The 17,792-nt window shown below is 49.6% G+C and overlaps 1 protein-coding gene across 1 annotated transcript in view; it reads left to right on the plus strand.

The window, feature by feature from the left end:
* The first annotated feature begins 54 nt into the window (after nt 1-54).
* MRM1 (mitochondrial rRNA methyltransferase 1 homolog (S. cerevisiae)) overlaps nt 55-17,792 on the plus strand; it is an 18,070-nt gene continuing 332 nt past the window's right edge. The window contains exons 1-7 of the mRNA XM_009891185.1: nt 55-878; nt 1,345-1,438; nt 3,311-3,431; nt 7,079-7,198; nt 7,340-7,381; nt 9,272-9,379; nt 16,789-17,107. Coding sequence (XP_009889487.1) covers nt 55-878; nt 1,345-1,438; nt 3,311-3,431; nt 7,079-7,198; nt 7,340-7,381; nt 9,272-9,379; nt 16,789-17,107 — 1,628 coding nt within the window. The remainder of the gene's footprint in view (nt 879-1,344; nt 1,439-3,310; nt 3,432-7,078; nt 7,199-7,339; nt 7,382-9,271; nt 9,380-16,788; nt 17,108-17,792) is intronic.

Here is a 17,792-nt window from a genome sequence, read left to right on the forward strand (position 1 = left end):
CTGGGTTACCGGTCCCTGTGCTGGCCCGTCCGTGGAAAGGCCTTGAGGGCACCAATGGAACAAGTGTTCAAGTGCGGTGCGTGGAGGGCCGTGGGGCTGTCACCCGCGAACTGCGGCCGTTGGTGGTGGGGAGGGAGACACCGCTCCACTCGGGAGCAGTGGCCCCCGCCCTTTGCACTGCCAGCCGCGCGTGGGGATGAGGAAGGGCCACCCCGAGGTGGGGATGGTGGTGGTCAGCTTCCCCCACTGGCCCTCCCGGAGGGTGCTCGGGTGGTGACTGACTCCCGTACTTCCCGTGGGGGCCTGTCCCCGCAGAGCCGGCCACGACCGTGGCACAAGTTGTACGAGAGAGGGGCTGGGCAGGCTTCACCAGCCAACAGGGAGTCATGGAGCTCACGAGTGGGTGACTTCTCAAAGGCGAGGAAGAGCCTGGAACGAAAGCCTCTGTCCATCGAGAGGACTAAAGGCTCAGAGATCTTATTTGGGATCGCACCGTGTTCCCTGGCCCTCTCCCAGTCGAGAAGGGACCTGTTCAGGTTGTTCCTCAAGCAAAGCAGTGGCTCTCGGCGGCTTGTTATGAGTGAGTTTGTCCTTCAGGCCATGGCCCGGGGAGTCCCTGTGCACCACGTCAAAAGAAGAGAGCTGGATGCTCTGTGCAGAGGTCAGGTCCACCAGGGAGTTTGTTTGGAGGCCACTCCTCTCCGTTTCAAGAGTTTGGAGGAAGCTGAAAAACCTGATTTGGGGGATGAAGAGAGTCCGAACCGACAGCTGATTTGGCTGGTGTTGGAGCAGATTCAGGATCCCATGAACCTGGGGGCACTGCTGCGCTCTGCGTACTTCTTGGGGGTGGACAGAGTGGTGACAAGCCAGAAGAACAGGTACGGGGTTGGTTATCTGCTCCTTCAGCTTTTCTGTTTCTTTTCCTGCTGGCTCCCAAAGAGTTTTCTAGCCTGCATTGCTTGACGGCTTCTTTAGAGGGTTTTCTAGGACTGAGCTTGTGAGCTGAATTTGGCTCGCTGCTGCTTTGCGTTGTGCTCTGCAGGGAGGCTGCAGAACGTGGTATTCCAGGCTGGTAAGGAACCTCCCTGGCTACTTTTTGTTTTAACACGTTTTGTGTTTCAGTTGTCCATCTGTGCACAAAACTGCTACAACCTATTTCCTGGGTTAATTTCTGAGCCCTCCTAATCTCTATAGGAAAATATATCTGTATAGTGAGCAAGATCTCTAGTGAACTAGTTGGAATTGGGTGGCAGAGGCAAGAGAAGGAAATAGAGAAACAAAAATTCTCATGGATTTCCTTTTTTGCTCTCATATGATACTTTTCCTTTCTTTTTTTCCTTGCAGCTGCCCCTTGACTCCAACAGTGAGCAAAGCTAGTTCTGGAGCTATGGAAGTCTTCGATGTCTACAGCACAGATGATCTCCGGAGCTTTTTGAAGGTAGAATGATCCGTGGTTTTTTTTTTTTTCCTTTTCCTTTCCAGAAACCTCAAATATTGCATATATTGAACAGAGAGGAGGTACAGGAAAAAGACTCAGTTATTTGCAGTGTCCTGTGCTCCTCCTCTGCATTCCTGTTTGCTGCTGGTGGTCTGTGCTGTTGGAACACCTCTTACAGGCACACACACCCAGTCCCATTCCATCGGATGGGGTAACAGGTCTGACTTGTGGGTCTTTTTTGGAAGATGGCGATGGCAGGATAACACTGTCTGTCTCCCGTACTCAGGCTGTGAGCTCAGTAAGATGGGATCTGTCTCCTTTTCTCTCTGTGGGGGCCAGAGCTAGAGCTGTGCCTGCAGCAGGTCATGCCCAGTACATGGTGGAGGCAGCATCCCGGGGCCCAGGCACACGATGGCAGCATTGGGCAGCCTTTGGAGCAGGGAAGAGGAGAAACCAGGGCTGGTGCGAGCTGCTGGGAATCTTTTTACGCTCCACCTATGCGGTGAGGGGAGATAGGGGCCCTTTGCTAAACGTGGTGCAAAAGGAAAGGGAATGCATATGGAAAAACATGATTTAAACTGAAACAAACCCAGGGATGTTGCTTTAAATTGGCAGAATGCATCCATCCCCTTATGATAGCACTGTGTGACTGCCCCAACTCCTCGTGGAGGTCCCCTGTGCCCTGGCTAGGCTGGAAACCCGCTGAATATTGTGTGCGTGTGGAGCAGGGACCTGCAGGCTCTCATCTGCCCTCCCCTGTTGGTGTGGGATCCCCCAGACCTGGGGGAACAGTGGGGTTGGAGGGTTCAGCAGGGGATGGGAGGCTGCAGACCCTCAGGGGAATGGAGGCACCTTGTCTGCGCTGCTGGGGTGACTGCATGCCTGTGTCCCTTTGAGGAAGAGGTCGTCATAGTCTGGGGTGATTGCGAGGAGGGCGAGAGGAGGTAAGCTTGGACTCTTCCCACTTGGTGTGCTAGAAAGCAGTTGTCCAGCTGTATAGTAGGTCTGTGGCAGCTGGAGCTCTGGATGATGGTGAAATGAAAGGCACATAAAATGTATTGATATTTAATTGAAACAGCTGGAAGAATCACTTTGTTACTGTAAAACTTGAATTATTAACATTTTGAGCCATTGCAGCAGTTCATTTAATTGGACCCAGATTCACAGGCCTAACCCTTGGCATTGCCTGGCTGGTGTAAATTTGATATAACGTAATGTAAAAAGTGCCAATTTCACAGGAAATGAAGCTGGCAAGGAGCAGCAGTTCTTTTATTGTTAAAATGGATTTCCAAGACAAATAATTAAGGCTTTTTTTACTAGGGTGCAGGAGGGAAGCCCGGTTCTCTGGTTGTGTGAGGCACTGAGTGTTGAGTGCACTGCCTTTTGTATGAGCTGATTTTTGGCATCTGAGTTCGAAAATATGCACTTGCATTTGAAAACATTCCTGTGGGCTTCTGGTGGCTGAGCCTGCACTTGAGAACTTCCACTGCATTGCTCTGTGGATTAGCCGTATGCTAATTTGTTTAACAGTGCTCTTTTTGTATGCTTTCCTGGCAAAAACCTTCCTAGGATTGTTGTATGGGCAAAAAAAGCTTTTCAGTTGGTGTTTGTTTGCTTGCTGAACTGGAATAAACACCAGAAAGAAAATTACTTTTTTTTTTTTTTTTTCTTTTTCTTTCTCTTAAATCAAGGTTTGTGTGCTGGTACTGGTAGGACTTTGGTGGTAAAATTTCAAGGGATGCCAAAACCAGAAAAGACAGTCAGCTTAAATCAAAATGTTAAAAAAAAATAGTGTTTGAATACATGACTTATTTTATTTTTAAGCTTGAAAAGTAGGCAATTTTTTAACATTTGTTTCCTTTTCCTTTCTAGGCTAAAACTGCAGAAGGCTGGGAAGTCGTGGGAACAGTCAGCAAGCCTGAGGATGTGGAAAATGTTCCTGTCATCAGTTGCTTGGAATTTCAGTGGAATAAACCCGTTATTATAGTAATAGGTATTTCAATTTACAGAGCTTTGGGCTTGGTGGAGGGGTGTGTGTAAGGGAATGGTCAGGGGAATGCTTCACACCAAAGCTGGTTGCAGGTCTGTTACATTGCATCACACTTTGGACTGGAAAACAAAAGATGAGCAAGAAGTACTAGAGTGATCCGGCTGCAAATGGAATAGGGACCCAGAAGGAGACAGGGAGATGAGAAGCCTCCCAGTAGGACCTGCAAGAACAAACCAATTTGTGTAGGTGAACAGGGAGTTTAGTAGCTGCAGAGGGTCTAGGTGGCAGTTTTCAGTGGCAGGACAGGTCTGTGTCAGTGCAGCAACAGCATGTTGTTTTGCATTGTGTTCTGCAGCGCTTTTGATCCTGTCCTAGAGCCCCGAACCTGCATTTTCTGTGTTGGTGAATCACAAAGCTCAGTGAGAGACCCAGGAGTACGTGTTTGCTCGTGCTGCATGGAGGCTGTAATAGCGAGCTGTGCCATGTCATTGCTCTGTCATGTTTCCTCTTAAAAAAACAGGAATATATCTCTGTGCCCAGGTCTGGAAAGAAGCATGAGGAGCTGCTGTTGGGGATGGTCTGAACACAAAGTGGGGCTTTGTGGCACAGAGACCACCACGGAGACCAGTCAGTGGCTGCTATTGTATGCCTAGGAGAAGGCAGGAGCTGTTGGCTGCTGCAGTATCAGCAGGAGGAGAAGATGTAACCTCCTCCCTGCCAGACCTGTGCACTCTTTGAGCAACGGGGGACACGTTCCTGAGCACCTAAACTGGGCAATTCCTCCAGGGCCCTCTGCTTCTCCCCCTGCTTTGTGTAGAGGACACTTGCAAAGGATGCTGTCTTTTGTAGGCGGAGTTGGGGGTTGTGCAGCATCTCAGAAAGTGAAGAGAAGGGGAGTAATGGCCTCATGGCAGCTGGGGAAAGACATTCACCCAGTAATGCTGCTCTAGGCACCTTTCTGCAGCCATGCTGTAGCTCCCCACTTCGTGTCACCTGTCACAAGAGCTGGTTTGAGCTTTTACACTTGGAAGTAGTGTCGTGCTGGCGATGAGCCATCAAGGGGCTGTAATCCTGTCCCGTGCTGCGGTTTTCTTGGCTCAGAAGACATTCCTTTAATTAAAATGTTTATTGAACTCCTAGAAATACTGACAAGACAACGCCGCAAATCTGGCATCTCTACAAGATGTGTGGAGCTATATTATAAAGGGAGTAGGGAGGCTGGCAGTGCTGCTGATGGACCACAAAGAAATGCATCCCAGAAACGACGACAACACCAGGAGAGAGGAAGGGGGTGAAAGTGGCAGTGGTGTCGTTACCTTGAATTATGAGAGATTTCTCCAGGAAAAAGTCCAAATATCCTTTTGTCAAGGGAGATTGGAGGCTGATTGGTAGATGCATGAGGAGAGCTCCCGGACCTTGCTGCAGTAATGATTTCAACTCTCTGCTGAGCACTAACTCTTCGCTGAAAAGAAAATTGAACATTACAGTCGTCTGATGCCGAGGTTGTTTGAAGAAACATCCTAGATCTGAATATGTAGCGTACCTGCAGCTGCAAACAGAGAGCAGCAGAGATAATTTAGCATGGTAGCGAGCTTCCTAGCGTTGCACAGATTGTCTTGTAAGTTAAGCATTTGCAGACGTGAATTCACCCTCCTGGCATCCTCGCTGGCTTGGCAGAGAGTGATTTGGACAGTCCAGCTTAATGGTGTCTGCACTGGAGTCATTGCCGAAGGTGACAGGCAGGCTGGCTGCCCGGAAGACTGGGAGCCTTGTGTGAACAGGAACAGATTGGGAGCGCTTAGATGTCTGAGCAAGAAGAGTTTCTGGGTAATTTGTTCTTCTTTAGCTTCAGTCTTTAGCTTGGGGTTTCATGGAATTGCTGGTTTTACTGAGAAGCTCATTTTGCATATTGTTCTGAACTGCTAGCGTGTCTGCTTCTGCCTGGGTTTGAGCTTCCTTCACTGGAAACTGCGGTTGTTACAGTGGTGTTAATTGTAAACTGGACAGGAAACCTGTTTGATCATTTCAGCCAAACCCTAATTCTGGTCTTTGAGGCCTGTCAGTGAGGGGAAAAGCTGAGAGATGGAAGTCAAAGATGCGAAGTGCAAAGTGTTTTGTTCACCAGTATAAACTAGGATTTATTCTGATTCAGTCAATACTCCCTCCCTCGTGTCACACTCTGTGCAAGTCTTTTTGCCCTGAATTTATGGTTCCTAATTATTTTAAGCAGCCAGAGCCATAAAAAGCTTTGTAAAAGCTGGAAGCAAAATTGCTGCCTTTATTAGGAATCGTAAGACCCTTATCAGGGAGAGGAGAGGATCGCTCCAGGAGCTGTCGTACCTCTGGCAATAGCTGCTGTCCCAGTTGGAGAGTCCCACGAGAGTGTGGTTTTGAGAGGCTCAAGAGACAAATATGGCTGTAAGTTGTAGAACTTTTCTGTGTTGAATCAGGAAAAAGTAGGATAATATTATTTTTTTTTCTTGAAGCATCCCTAGAGAGTCACAGTCTAGTGATGAAGAGACAGGCCGGGCCATGGGAGTCCTGGCTCTGATTCCTTGTGTCGCCCAGGCTTCCTTGTGACTTTGGATAACTCACCCAGGTCTTGTCTGCACTTCTGGCTTAAAGAAAGAAGGAAAATAAATTTATGTGAGCTTGAGCGAGGCCTTGGGGAGAGCGCTGGTCAGGCAGGCAGAGGCGCAGAAGCCCGGGGTAGGCAGTGTGTGCACCGGCAGTGCCGTCCCAGGACGAGCCTGGGGTTCAGCCCAGGTCAGGGTATGGCTGTTGGAGGGCAACGTTTCGATTCCAGCATGCTGAGCTTGTTTTGTCAGAGGGTGAGCACGTCTTAGAAATGAGCTGGGTATTCTTGTAGTCGTGTAGCTGTCTTTGTAGCTCTAAATAATGAATGTGGAAGAATTCTTTGGGGAGTTGAGCGGGCTGGGAGGTCTGTGGTCTTCTGCATTTTCACTTGTCTGCGCGTAGGATTGTTTAAAGCCTCTCCCTTTCCATTTCCCTTTGTGACAGTGTGAGTCAAACAACTACTAATGACCTGGGATAGATTTCAACTCTGTTTCACCAGTGTATCAGCCCAAACACATCAGGGCTGTTGGATGGTTTAACAACTAATCAATTGAAGCCTCTGGTTAAACTGTCTGCATTCACAAGTTGCACCCAGCTGGTGGTACTGTGTGCTGAAAAGGCTGAACCCGTCACTATTGATAGGGATGTGGGATTTGCTGGACCAGATCAGGCCTGTGGCCTCTTGTCTGCCCTGTCCCTCTGGCAGCAGCCCACGTACCTGGGCAGGCGCCTGCTGGCGCGGTGGCTGCTCGGGCTGAGCATCGTTGCACTCAGGCTACAAGGCTCTGCGCTTTATGCTGTGCATGCAGGCGTGTTGCACAGGTCTCCCTCAAAACCACTTCAGATACTGGAGAACAGATGCGGGGACTGCAGTGGGCCAGGAAGGGAAGGCAGGTAAGGTGCCCGTCTCGCCTCTGGTAGTTCTTGGCTGTTGCTGCATGGGAGCTGCTGAGGTTGCTGGTGAGCGTAGAGGCAGGGTGTAGTTGTGACAGAGCATTAGCAACAACTGTACTTGGGAAAAAGGAACGTGGCAGTGGCTGCGAGCTGACCTGACCAGTGTCTTTGTTCTGCAGGTAGCGAAGGTGACGGACTTTCCCTGGAGACGCAGCTCTTGTGCCATCGGATGCTGGCCATACCCCCTGGCAGGGTGCTTCACCCCGGGATTGAGTCACTGAACGTCTCTGTTGCTACTGGTAAAAACAGTTCTGATGCACAAAGGCATTGTAGTCCAAATTTCTGTATTTAAAAATCAAGCATCCAGGCCTGCAGAACAATTTTCTTGTGGTTTAAAAAAGATATATATATTTTTTTAATTTATTTTTACTTTCCTACAGGTATTCTCCTGCACTCCATCTGCAGCCAAAAGCTGAGGCATGGTGATTGAATTTTTTTCTTTGGTGGGGGAAACTGTTTGGCCTTTCATGGCTGTGCTCTGCTGGTGTGGATATGGAAGTGCCCTTTCCAGGGTCGTCACCATCGCTGTAAGTTACAGGGAGACCCCCAATGACCTGAGTTGCATCTTGGCTGACACAGGATACCACCAGAACCCTGGCTTAACGCTGATGTCGGACACCTGTGTGTACTCAGTAACACCTCCCACCAGCATCTCGGAGGAGCGGCTGTAAGGAAGGGAAACAAAGCTAGGTTTTAAAAGCAGACAGCCAAATCCTTCAGTTTTTGCAGTAAAATACCAGGTGATGGCTGTGAGCCTCGTGCATGTTGCACCGGGGACTTTGCACATCGCTGGTGGTGTGGTGTTCGGCTGAGAGCAGCGGTGCCCCATGGCCACCCTGTGCCCGTGCCCACCGCCCCCTTAGCAGCCAAGAGGGTGCTGGTGAGAACCAGGTATGATTTGGGACTACTCAGTAGAAATTTCTTCATGATGAGCTGGTTTCTTTGTTACATACTGCTGCTTGAATATCTGAAAACACACTTGTGTTGTATTTGGTCGTAAACCAGGTCTGCAGCCCTGCCAAAGGATGGACACGAGCTGTTAGAAAACAGCTGTACGGGGAAAAACCCACCCCACCGAAATAAAGCCTCTGTGAAGATTGGTTGTCGACTTGAGTCAATCCTTTTTGTGTCACGTATAAAGCCAGAGTGTGATTAGTGGAACGGAGCACTTCCTTCAGGTAGGAAGGGGAATCAGGGGCTTGTTCTCTTCTTCCAGGGAAGTTTCCTTTCCATGGTGGGCCTGATCCTACTGGATGCTGAGCTGCCCCAGCACCACTGGTCCCCGCTGATGGCATGGGAGGGTGTGAAGGTGGCTGCTTCATTTGGAAATATCCTGGTTGAAAACCAGGCTGGCTAAATTATTGAGAACCAAATGAATGTTATCACTTAGCACCTTAATTATTTTATTTAGCTACTGTGGCCCTATGCATAGGATTCCTCATTAACACTTAATTTACAGTGCCCTTTAGGGATAATTTCAAACAATTCAGCTTAGTCTCCTCCCTCCCCCCCTTCCAAATGAACAAGTAAATCACTCAGAGTGACTAATTAGGACTTTCCTTTGAGCTAAATGAAGTCTGTAAACCAGTCTGTGGATGTGGAGGTTTTTCAGATGTGTCCCTTCGAGGGCCTGGACAGTGGGTGCTGCGTCGGTGGGTGGCTGCGGGGCTGGGGATGGCCCAGGTGCCCAGGATCGGGGACAGGACAGGACATGGACCTCTTCAGAGGTGTCGAGTACTCCCTTCTGTGGCTGTGACGGAGAGGGTGCCTGGCACAGTGGCACATATCCTGAGCTGTGACTGCCCCTTCCCCCTCTCCAGTGGAAAAGGACAAAATCCAAATCCTTCCAAACCAACGGCTGTTGTCCAAGCAGGACTTTGCTGCCTGAGTCTGAAGGCGAGCTGGTCACCGACTAACGGTGAACTGGTGTGTTGCTGGGGTGACAACAGCTCTTGTGTTTTATGGGCTGAATGTCTGTTTTGTTTTGGTTTTTTTTTTTCCTGTTTGTTTGTTTGGGGTTTTTTTTATGCTGAAATAAAAAGGTTTGTGGCCAGGGAGGCTGCAGGCCAGCCCCCCGCTGCCGGCACTGCTCCTGCAGCCGTGGGTGCCCCAGCAGAGGGTGCCCGTGGCTCAGATTTGCTCATTTTTCAGAGGAAAGATTCAGCGCTTGGGGCTAACTGAATCCTTCCTTGGGAGCAGCAGGGATGAGGGTAAAGCCGTTTCTTTTACTCTTGACCTATAGGTTAGCATACATATTTTTCTGATATCACAGGAACTGCAGGTTCTCCTTTTTTCTTTATTTATTTGAGCAGTATTTAATAAGTTGAGGCAGTTCACTGGGTTTGTGTGTGCCTGGGAAAGCTGGGCGCTTTCAGACTGTGCTTACCCACGCCGGCTCACCCTCTCTGAGGAGGAGGCAGGTGAGTAACGGTGGAGGAGCTGCTTTACTTTGGGAAGGCTCTCAAAAACCTTTGAAACCTCAGTGCCTGCAGTGGCTCTGCTCATGGGGTGAGTGGGGTAGATCAAAGTTCCCGCCATCCCTTGCCCATCAGTCCAGCAGCCATCGCCACTCCCCTGCGAGTTTCCCCATACAGCCGCTGTGTCCATGGAGCACCTTAATTTGGCACTGGAATATCGGAGAAGGCTCACTGGGAGCTGCACGAGGCTTGGATTTTAAGAAGGAGGAATTTGAGTGCGTAACTAGGGCTCTCTTTTTGCTTGAGAACTGCAATACAGGCTTTTGTGAGTGCAGTAAATCCCGCTCCGGGCAGCTCTGCTGTTTGCATTTAGCCTGTTTGCCTCCATGGTAAATTCTGGCCCTGCTTTTTTTTTTTTCACTGGGATGCCCCTCTGGCGTCGCTTTTAGATGTATGTGCCGTGGCCGATGCTTTCGCCTTCTGCTCCAGCTCCATCCTGCTCTGGGCTGAGACCTGTGAGGAGCACGGGGACCTCTGTGCACTCACACCTTTGGAGATGGAGCTTTGGGCTGTGCGATTCGCCCCCGATCTAATAAATGCGATCCATTAATTGGATCATTGCCTGCTTCTCCAGTTAATTTCCTGGATATTTTTAAATGTTAAAATGTAGTTTTTATAGTCTTTCATTATTTTTAGCCTTAAGCTTGACTATAATCGTCCCTGTAATGTAACTGTAAAAAACTCCCAGCTTTATATCATAAAGGAGGACATTAATTGTCATTTTTTGTGTACATCAGCAAGATCAAAACATGCTTCCTGATTACTTCTGTTTGTACATACAGTCTCTTTGATATTTAGATATGAATAAAGTGTGTGTGTGTGTAATCTGAAAGTCAGTTCTTCCCTCCCTGCTGCTTGTCATAGATTCCTTTCAGAGGCTTATTTACCAAATTGATTTTAAAATTTAGTAATTGCCCTTCCAAAATGATTTCTCAATAATCAAAGTGTCTCTAAGCACAGTGGCAAAATATTTGTCCTCCTTGGTTCAGAAGATGCGCTCCACGCCTTGGCCTTTTCGTCCTCAGACAAGGGCGAACACAAATCTTTTCATCCCTCAAAAAATCAACTCCAGGGAGAACTGGCTGTGAGAGAAGCTCGGCTCATGCCCCAAATTGCGCTTTTGTGCACAGATTATCAACACGACTGGAAAAAATCCTGTTCCATCAAATCCATCACTGGGTCCCAATGAGGTTTCCTGAGGCTGGGAGGGCTTTGGGACGGAGAACACCTTCTTTGTCTTTTCAAAGCTCGAGGTGGTACCAGGGCTGACGGGATGCTGCATGGCTGGGGCACCTTCTTCCCCGGCGACGGGGAATCCTCCACCGCGCCACAGCCCCGATCCGAGTTTGTAAATGTAATCAACCTTGAGGTCTTGTTACTTCCACAGGTGCAATTAACATTACCATCTGCTAATCCGTGATTAACGATGTTTACAAATATGCTACAACATGTTAAAATGTGCTGGCACTCTTTTTTTTTTTTTTTTTTCCCTTTCCCCCCCCCTCCCAGTTTCAGCGCGGGAGCTGTGCCGCCGGCAGCAGCGCGGGAGGGCTTTCCTGGCGGAGGGCTCCCCGTACCCCGCCGTTAATTCACAGACATTTTGTTTTCATTATTTAAAAGTGCTGTTAAACTCCAAACCAGCTGTAGGAATGACAAGTTCAAATCAGAAGGTCAGTGCTGCTAAATGGGATTTAATTGCACGGGGGTTGAGGTACAAACTGATGAATCTGGATAATAAAACTTTGTGGGGAGCGACATATGGTGCAGTTTAAAGTAAATTTTTATTGATCATCCCACAACTGATGTGTTAATGGGATGGCAGTCTTTGCTTTGGGTTTGATATTGATGTGGAGTTTTAATAATGTCACACACGAATATTGTGGAGGGGTTTATAATTTGAAAAAAAAAAAAAAAAAAGAGTGTTTTCGATTAACTGCCTTTTTCTTCCTAACGCAGAGAGGAATACATTATATCGCTACTGTATGTCCTCCAGATCTAGGTTACATGTAATTGCTCGGTAATTGGTAGAACCATGTAAAAGCCATGGTATTTGCCAGTAAACCCTCCTAAGTTACCATGAAATTGAAGTGTGATATTTATTCTCTACAAAACTTGCAACCCAAATATCATGTACGATCAGGTTTGGTCACCGCAGAGGCGTTTCTGCAGTGGCTGTGCCATGTGTGACGCCTGCACGGCTCGGATTTTGCACCGATATCATCCTAACGACTGGGGGAGGTTCTGGCTGGGAGGTTAAGGGGTTACTTTGCTTCAAGGGAAGAGGCTTTAACCTCCCTTGGGCTCCAGTCACAGGATTATTAAAGCTATTTCGAGGCCCAACTCAAAATGACGGAGGTTTGGAGGTAGCTGAAGATGTTCTCGTTGTGTTTTCAATGGGATTTGGAACAGTAGTTACACTTAAACTGGTTTTTGAAGCCTTTGGAGATAAAGTATTTGTCAGTACACTGGAGGTACATCTGCAGGTCCCCTGTATTTTAGCTTCTTGTTCAGTAGGATGTCCAAAACTGTTCCCATCTTGCCAATTTCCATGATTTAACCATGACTGTATCAAAAGCAGTGTGGCCAGCAGGGCGATGGAGGTGATTCTGCCCCTCTACTCCACTCTGGTGAGACCCCACCTGAAGTACTGTGTCCAGCTGGAGCCCTCAACAGCAGAAGGACACGGAGCTGTTGGAGCGGGGCCAGAGGAGGCCCCGGAGATGTTGCAAGGGCTGGAGTCCCTCTGCTGGGAGGACAGGCTGGGAGAGTTGGGGGGGTTCAGCCTGGAGAAGAGGAGGCTCCGGGGAGACCTTATTGCAGCGTTCCAGTTCCTAAAGGGGCTCCAGAAGAGCTGGGGAGGGACTCTTGATCAGGAAGGGGAGCCATAGGACAAGGGGGAATGGGTTTAAACTTAAAGAGGGGTGGTTTAGATTAGATATCAGGAAGAAATGTTTCCCTGTGAGGGTGGTGAGCCCCTGGGGCAGGTTGCCCCGAGAAGCTGTGGCTGCCCCATCCCTGGAGGTGTTCAAGGCCAGGTTGGACGGGGCTTGGAGCAACCTGGGCTGGTGGGAGGTGGCCCTGCCCAGGGCAGGGGGGTGGAACTGGATGATCTTCAAGATCCCTCCAACCCAAACCATTCTGTGATTCTATGACTCTGGTTTAGAGACCTCCAGCCCTGCAGATGTGTGGGCTCACGTGTGAGGAGCCCCCACCCCTGAGTTTTTCCTTCTCACGGAGGTGTTTGCCCCCTCCTGAGAAACCGCTGGGCGGGTTCGGTGATGACTCCTTACCGCCTGCTCCTTGCCTTTAAATATGGGCAGAAGTAATTGCCTTGCTTATGATCAATAGTTTTATATGCTTAAAAAATATAACAATATGCTGTGAATTGATGCAAAGTTAAACCTGCCAATTTTTATTTTTTTTTTTTCCCCGCTGGCCTGTTTTAGAAGCTGCGAACTCAGCAGTGTTTCCCCTGCGCTTGGGAAGCGGTAGCTCAGCTCTTTTCTCTGAAGATCTGAACATCGCATCCTGCGTGTCCCACAGATCCGGCCCCGACTCTGCCAGTTCATGGCCACTTCCGTGGAGGGAAGCTGTGGTGCCTGTGGTTTGGTATAAATGTCCTTTTCTAACATTTTTAAAGCTGCCTTTGAAAGGTTTGTACAGTGGATAAAGACACCACCTCACCCTGCGGGTTCAGGGTCCTGGTGAGGTGTTACTGAAATGTCCGAGCACCAAACCGCCCTGGGAAAGCACGAGGAGGGGACACGTTCAGCTCCATGGAGCAGCTTGGGGTGACCAGTGTCACCAGGGACTCAGAGGACCTCCATGCCTATATAAATCATTAGCCTTATTCAAGGGTTTAATTAATTATGGCAGCGATTGCTGCCTGCTTCTCCTGCAGGAGGCAATGAATAGTAAAACGATGCTTTCCTTCCTCTCCTCTTTCCATTGCCCAGAATTGGCATCGTTTTTCCCATTTCGAAAGCTGTTGCTGCAGATGTGCCTTTCCCTTTGTATGTTCGAGTCTTCCCAGGGGCAGGGTGCTGCTTTGCCCGGGCACACCAGCGCAGCAACCCCTCGCTGTCACCTCACCTTCCCTCAGGTGCCGGTGCTTTGGGAAACGTCCCCCATCCCTGTGTGGTGCCGGGCAATCGGGTACCGGTGTGGGGCCGGGGCAGGGGGGAGCTGGAGATGGGGTCGGGACCACGGGGATCCCAGGGTGAGAACAAGGAGTGGATGGTGGAGCGATGCTGCAGGCGGTGCAGGATGGGGTTTGTCCCACCAGTGCTGCAGCCAAGTGTCTCGTGCGTGCTTATATCAAGGTATGGGATAGTATCATATTTTAAATTTATGTGACACTGAGTTACGGCAAGGAGAGTTACCCCTTTTCCATTTGGGATTGTTCCTGGCGCACAAACTCCATCCCATGAATGACAGATGGGGGGAATTGGGTGGTTTTGCGACCCTGGACCAAGCTGGCACGGCCTTGTCTGCTGAGGACGGAGCAAGTCGGTGCCACAAAACTGTCTCGAACCGAGCCCGGGTGAACCCCAGCTTCCCAACGGTGCCATAGGGGAATCGGCAAGAGGGAGAATAGTTAAAAGTGAGGGGGATGCAAGAGCGATGCGCGAGGGTTCGCGTTACCTGGCAGAATAAATGAGGTGGTGGTGTCTGGCGGCGCCTTCGCAGCTTTGCCAGCCCTCATTAGCACCTTTCAGCAAAGCGCAGCTTATTCAAACTACATCACAAGTCTTTTGCTGGAGATTGCATCTGTGCCTAATATGCATTTTTATATAAACAAGGGTACTAAATGGCCTTTCAGTTCCCTCTGTAATGTCTTTTTTAATGGAAGGTCCTGAATTAAGAACATATATATATGACTCGAAGAGTTTTCTAAGTGATATTGAAAACCTATTGTAAAGTAGGATTTCTTCTTGCAAAATTATTTTAATGAGGTTCCAGTTTATTTTCTGGCTATATTTTACTTACTTAATCCTCCAGAGGGGCTTTTCACAGGCAGCATCTCATTTTCAATGCAACTATTCTTAACATTAGGGAAAACTACCTTTCTGAAATGCATGAAGGAAAAAAAAAAAAAAAAAAAAGAACCAGATCAAGATAGGAAGATGTACGAGATAAGAATAAACTTGAAAAGCTTTGAGGTGGTTTATGGCTTCTCTTGAAAGAATAACAGTTCATGTATTTTTGTTATGGTGTGGTTTAATGATGCTTGCAGAAAAAAGATAAGGTAGAAATGGAAATATAAAATTAAACCAGCAAAGTGAATGTGATTATTTTAGTTACTAGTATTACCTGGGGAAAACGCTCTTGGGGTTTTTTATCTAGACTAAATATTTGCTTTTCTAAAAGGGAAGGCCCTCTGCATCTCCTGGCACAATGCTGGGAAGTGAAATTTTCCTGTGGTCCAGCAACCGCGGGAGGATGGGGGTGTCTCTGCCGGAGCCCTGACCGCCGGCGGCCCCTGCGGTGGGTCCATCACAGCCCAACACGGGTTGTCCCAGGGACGTGCTTCGCGCAGGGCGGGTTTTGCCAGGGTTGTTCCTGGTGCCACGATGGGGAGATGACCCCGAGAGGGTTTTCGCAGCCTCACTGCAGTGCATCACCGCTGGCACCCTGAGCGGGTGAGGAGTGGGAAGGGGAGGCATGGTGGGACCCGGTTCCTGGCGATGGTGTGCAACCAGGGCTTTCTGCCTGTTCTGGAGGATCTTCCTTCACCAGGATCTGCGCACAGCTAATCCCCAGGGTGGCATGGTCTTGTCCCATCCTGTCTCATCCCATCTGTCCCATCCCACCTGTGCCGTGCCATGCAACCCCGTGCCATCCCATCCCTCTCCTCTCATTTCACCCCACCCATCCCCACCTCCACCTCCATCTCCATCTCCATCTCCATCCCCACCTCGGCGCTCATCTCCACCTTCACCCCCAGCCCCATCCCCAGCTGTGGGTGCAGACCTGGGGACCCCCTGCAGCCAAGAGCTCAAAGGCCATAAACACCGCCCCAATCCAAGACCTTTTGCCTTCCCTGGACAGCTCTGCGGTTTTCCAGTCTGAACCAAACCGTTGTGGGATCGTGCTGGCCATGCAGTTTGATGGGGACTCGGCAGGATCAGCCAAATCTCAAGTCAGCTCAGGCGCAACAGGCGAGACCCCGGCTGAGCACGGCCCCCAAGCATCCCGCTCCAGCTGCTGTCGGGGGAGCCCAGCCGCCGGGTCGCAAGAGGTAAACTCACCGATGAATTAAGCCTGACATGTGGCCTTGAGCTTCACTGGGTAGTTAATTTTTCAATTTCTTTCATGGATCTGGAACAGCAAAGAGTTTGTTTATAATTAAAGTACTTGGAGATTTATACTTTAATTCAAATAGCTGAAAAGAAGCAGTTTCTGTGTAGGTTTCTTCACTATCAGAATCTAAAACAGATTATTATGTAAATTTTTTCGATCCTAAATTCATTATAATATTCAATTTCAGGAAATGCTCTTGACCATCTGCTGCTGCTCTAAGAAATGAGTCTTGGAGATTGTTTACTACCAGAAATATTGTAGGTATTTAGGGTAGATCACAGTGGAGTGTAAGGGCAATGTTCTGATTTCGGAGTCTGGTTATATAAACCCATAGAGCTGATGCCACGAGCTGAGTGAGTCGGAAAGCGCATCCGCAACGGCGGCAGCTTCTGCTCTGCCAGCGTCCCACCTCATCCCGGCTCTTGGAGCCGGTGCCGCCCCCCTTTCGCCATCCGCGGCACCGTCCCATCCATCACTGGAGGGTGACGGTCCTCCTCGGTCTTGGAGGGAGGAAGTATGGATTAATTCCTTGTCTTAATAATAAGTGGCTTGAGATCCCTGGGGTGGAAAGTGCCGTGAAAGTATCATGTGCTGTTTATGGTAACCTCCCAGCTTGCCAAGAGAAGCCCCGTGCTGATCCGTAGGGAGCTTTTGCTCTCGATGATTAGAGCAAGAGGGGGCAAAAAGAGGGGGCAAAGTCCCCGTCACCCGCACGTGCACAGGACCGGGAGCCCAGCACTACCACCGAGCCATGCTGAACTTTCATCGTTTTTTTCCCAGTGTATTTTCCTACCAAAACTTTTATGTCATTAGCGGCGTCAGGTGCAATGGATGAAACCCACAAGTGGTAATACAGCCGTGCTGCGGGATGGGCTCACATCCCGGGGTGCCGCTCCTCCCCGGCTCCCAGCACTTGCTTTCGCTGCCGTCATTCCGCCTCCACAAGACACGAAAAGATGTTGCTGCCCCTCTGCTTGCTCCTGCGCCTTTGGGTTTGGCTTTGGATTGAGGAGGAATGTATTAAATGTGGTTTTTTTCTTCCACCGCAGCCTCGCTCAACAAGTGCAGCACCCACGGGGCCGGCAGCGGCTGTGCCGATCGATCGGGGCTGGGGCCGGGGCCGTGCCTGCCCTGCCTGGTATTGACGGATCGAAGCGGCGAGCGGGGCCCAGGCTGGGAAGCAACGGCTGCTGGCGGGGAGGGGGAGGGGGCTGTGGTGGGGGCGTCCCCAGGGCTCGCGCTCCTACTGGACCGAGCATCACCCGAGCATCCTCCCGGCACGGGGAACGCGGCTGCCCCACCTCGCCGCAGGGTCGGGCTGGGGACGATGCTGCAGAGAGAATATTTGTTAATATTGAACTATGGACAGTATTTGGAAAGATGAACTGTTAATGTAGTGGAACAGACTTCGGAACGGCACTTGTGTCCGTCTGGATGTGTAGTGTAGGAGCACCTGCGTGCAGAGGGATGCTTACGAGGGACAGTAGTCAGCGTGTTGTATAGGTCCAGCAGTTTCTATAGGAGCGTATGCAAAGGGCTCCCGGCACTACTCACGGTGCAGCACCGCGCCTGCCAGCGTAGTAACTTCAGAGCGTTGCCTGAAGTTGTTTTTTTTAGCAAGCTCAGTTTCACAACAAGGCTCGTCTGTAGTACAAGCAGCGGGCAGGAAGGTGAGTGATATTAGTACGGGTCCATAGGAGAGGGACCGTTCAGCAGTCCTTGGATAAATACCGGAGCGTGGAATATGATGGAGAGGTGGTTTTGTTCCTGTTGTTCTTCATTCATGTACAAACTATGAAACCAGGATTTTCTTATCTGGAGCCCTTCCCAGGCTTCAGTATTCAAACCCTGGCGATCACTAATCGCCTTACTTCCCCTCCTTCAGGGAAATTTTAACTCTTGTCCTCTGCCGCTGAGTAGATCTTTAAGCCGGTAATAACGTGAGACAGAGGGAAATTAACGGCCCCGTCCTGCCCCTTCCCCGGCTCAAAACCGCTAAAGAATTAAAGTACAGAATTAAAGAGGTAGAGATTTGCATTCAAATTATTTTCCT

This window comes from Charadrius vociferus, unplaced genomic scaffold (genome assembly GCF_000708025.1).
Source record: "Charadrius vociferus isolate BGI_N301 unplaced genomic scaffold, ASM70802v2 scaffold239, whole genome shotgun sequence".
Classification (NCBI taxonomy): domain Eukaryota; kingdom Metazoa; phylum Chordata; class Aves; order Charadriiformes; family Charadriidae; genus Charadrius; species Charadrius vociferus.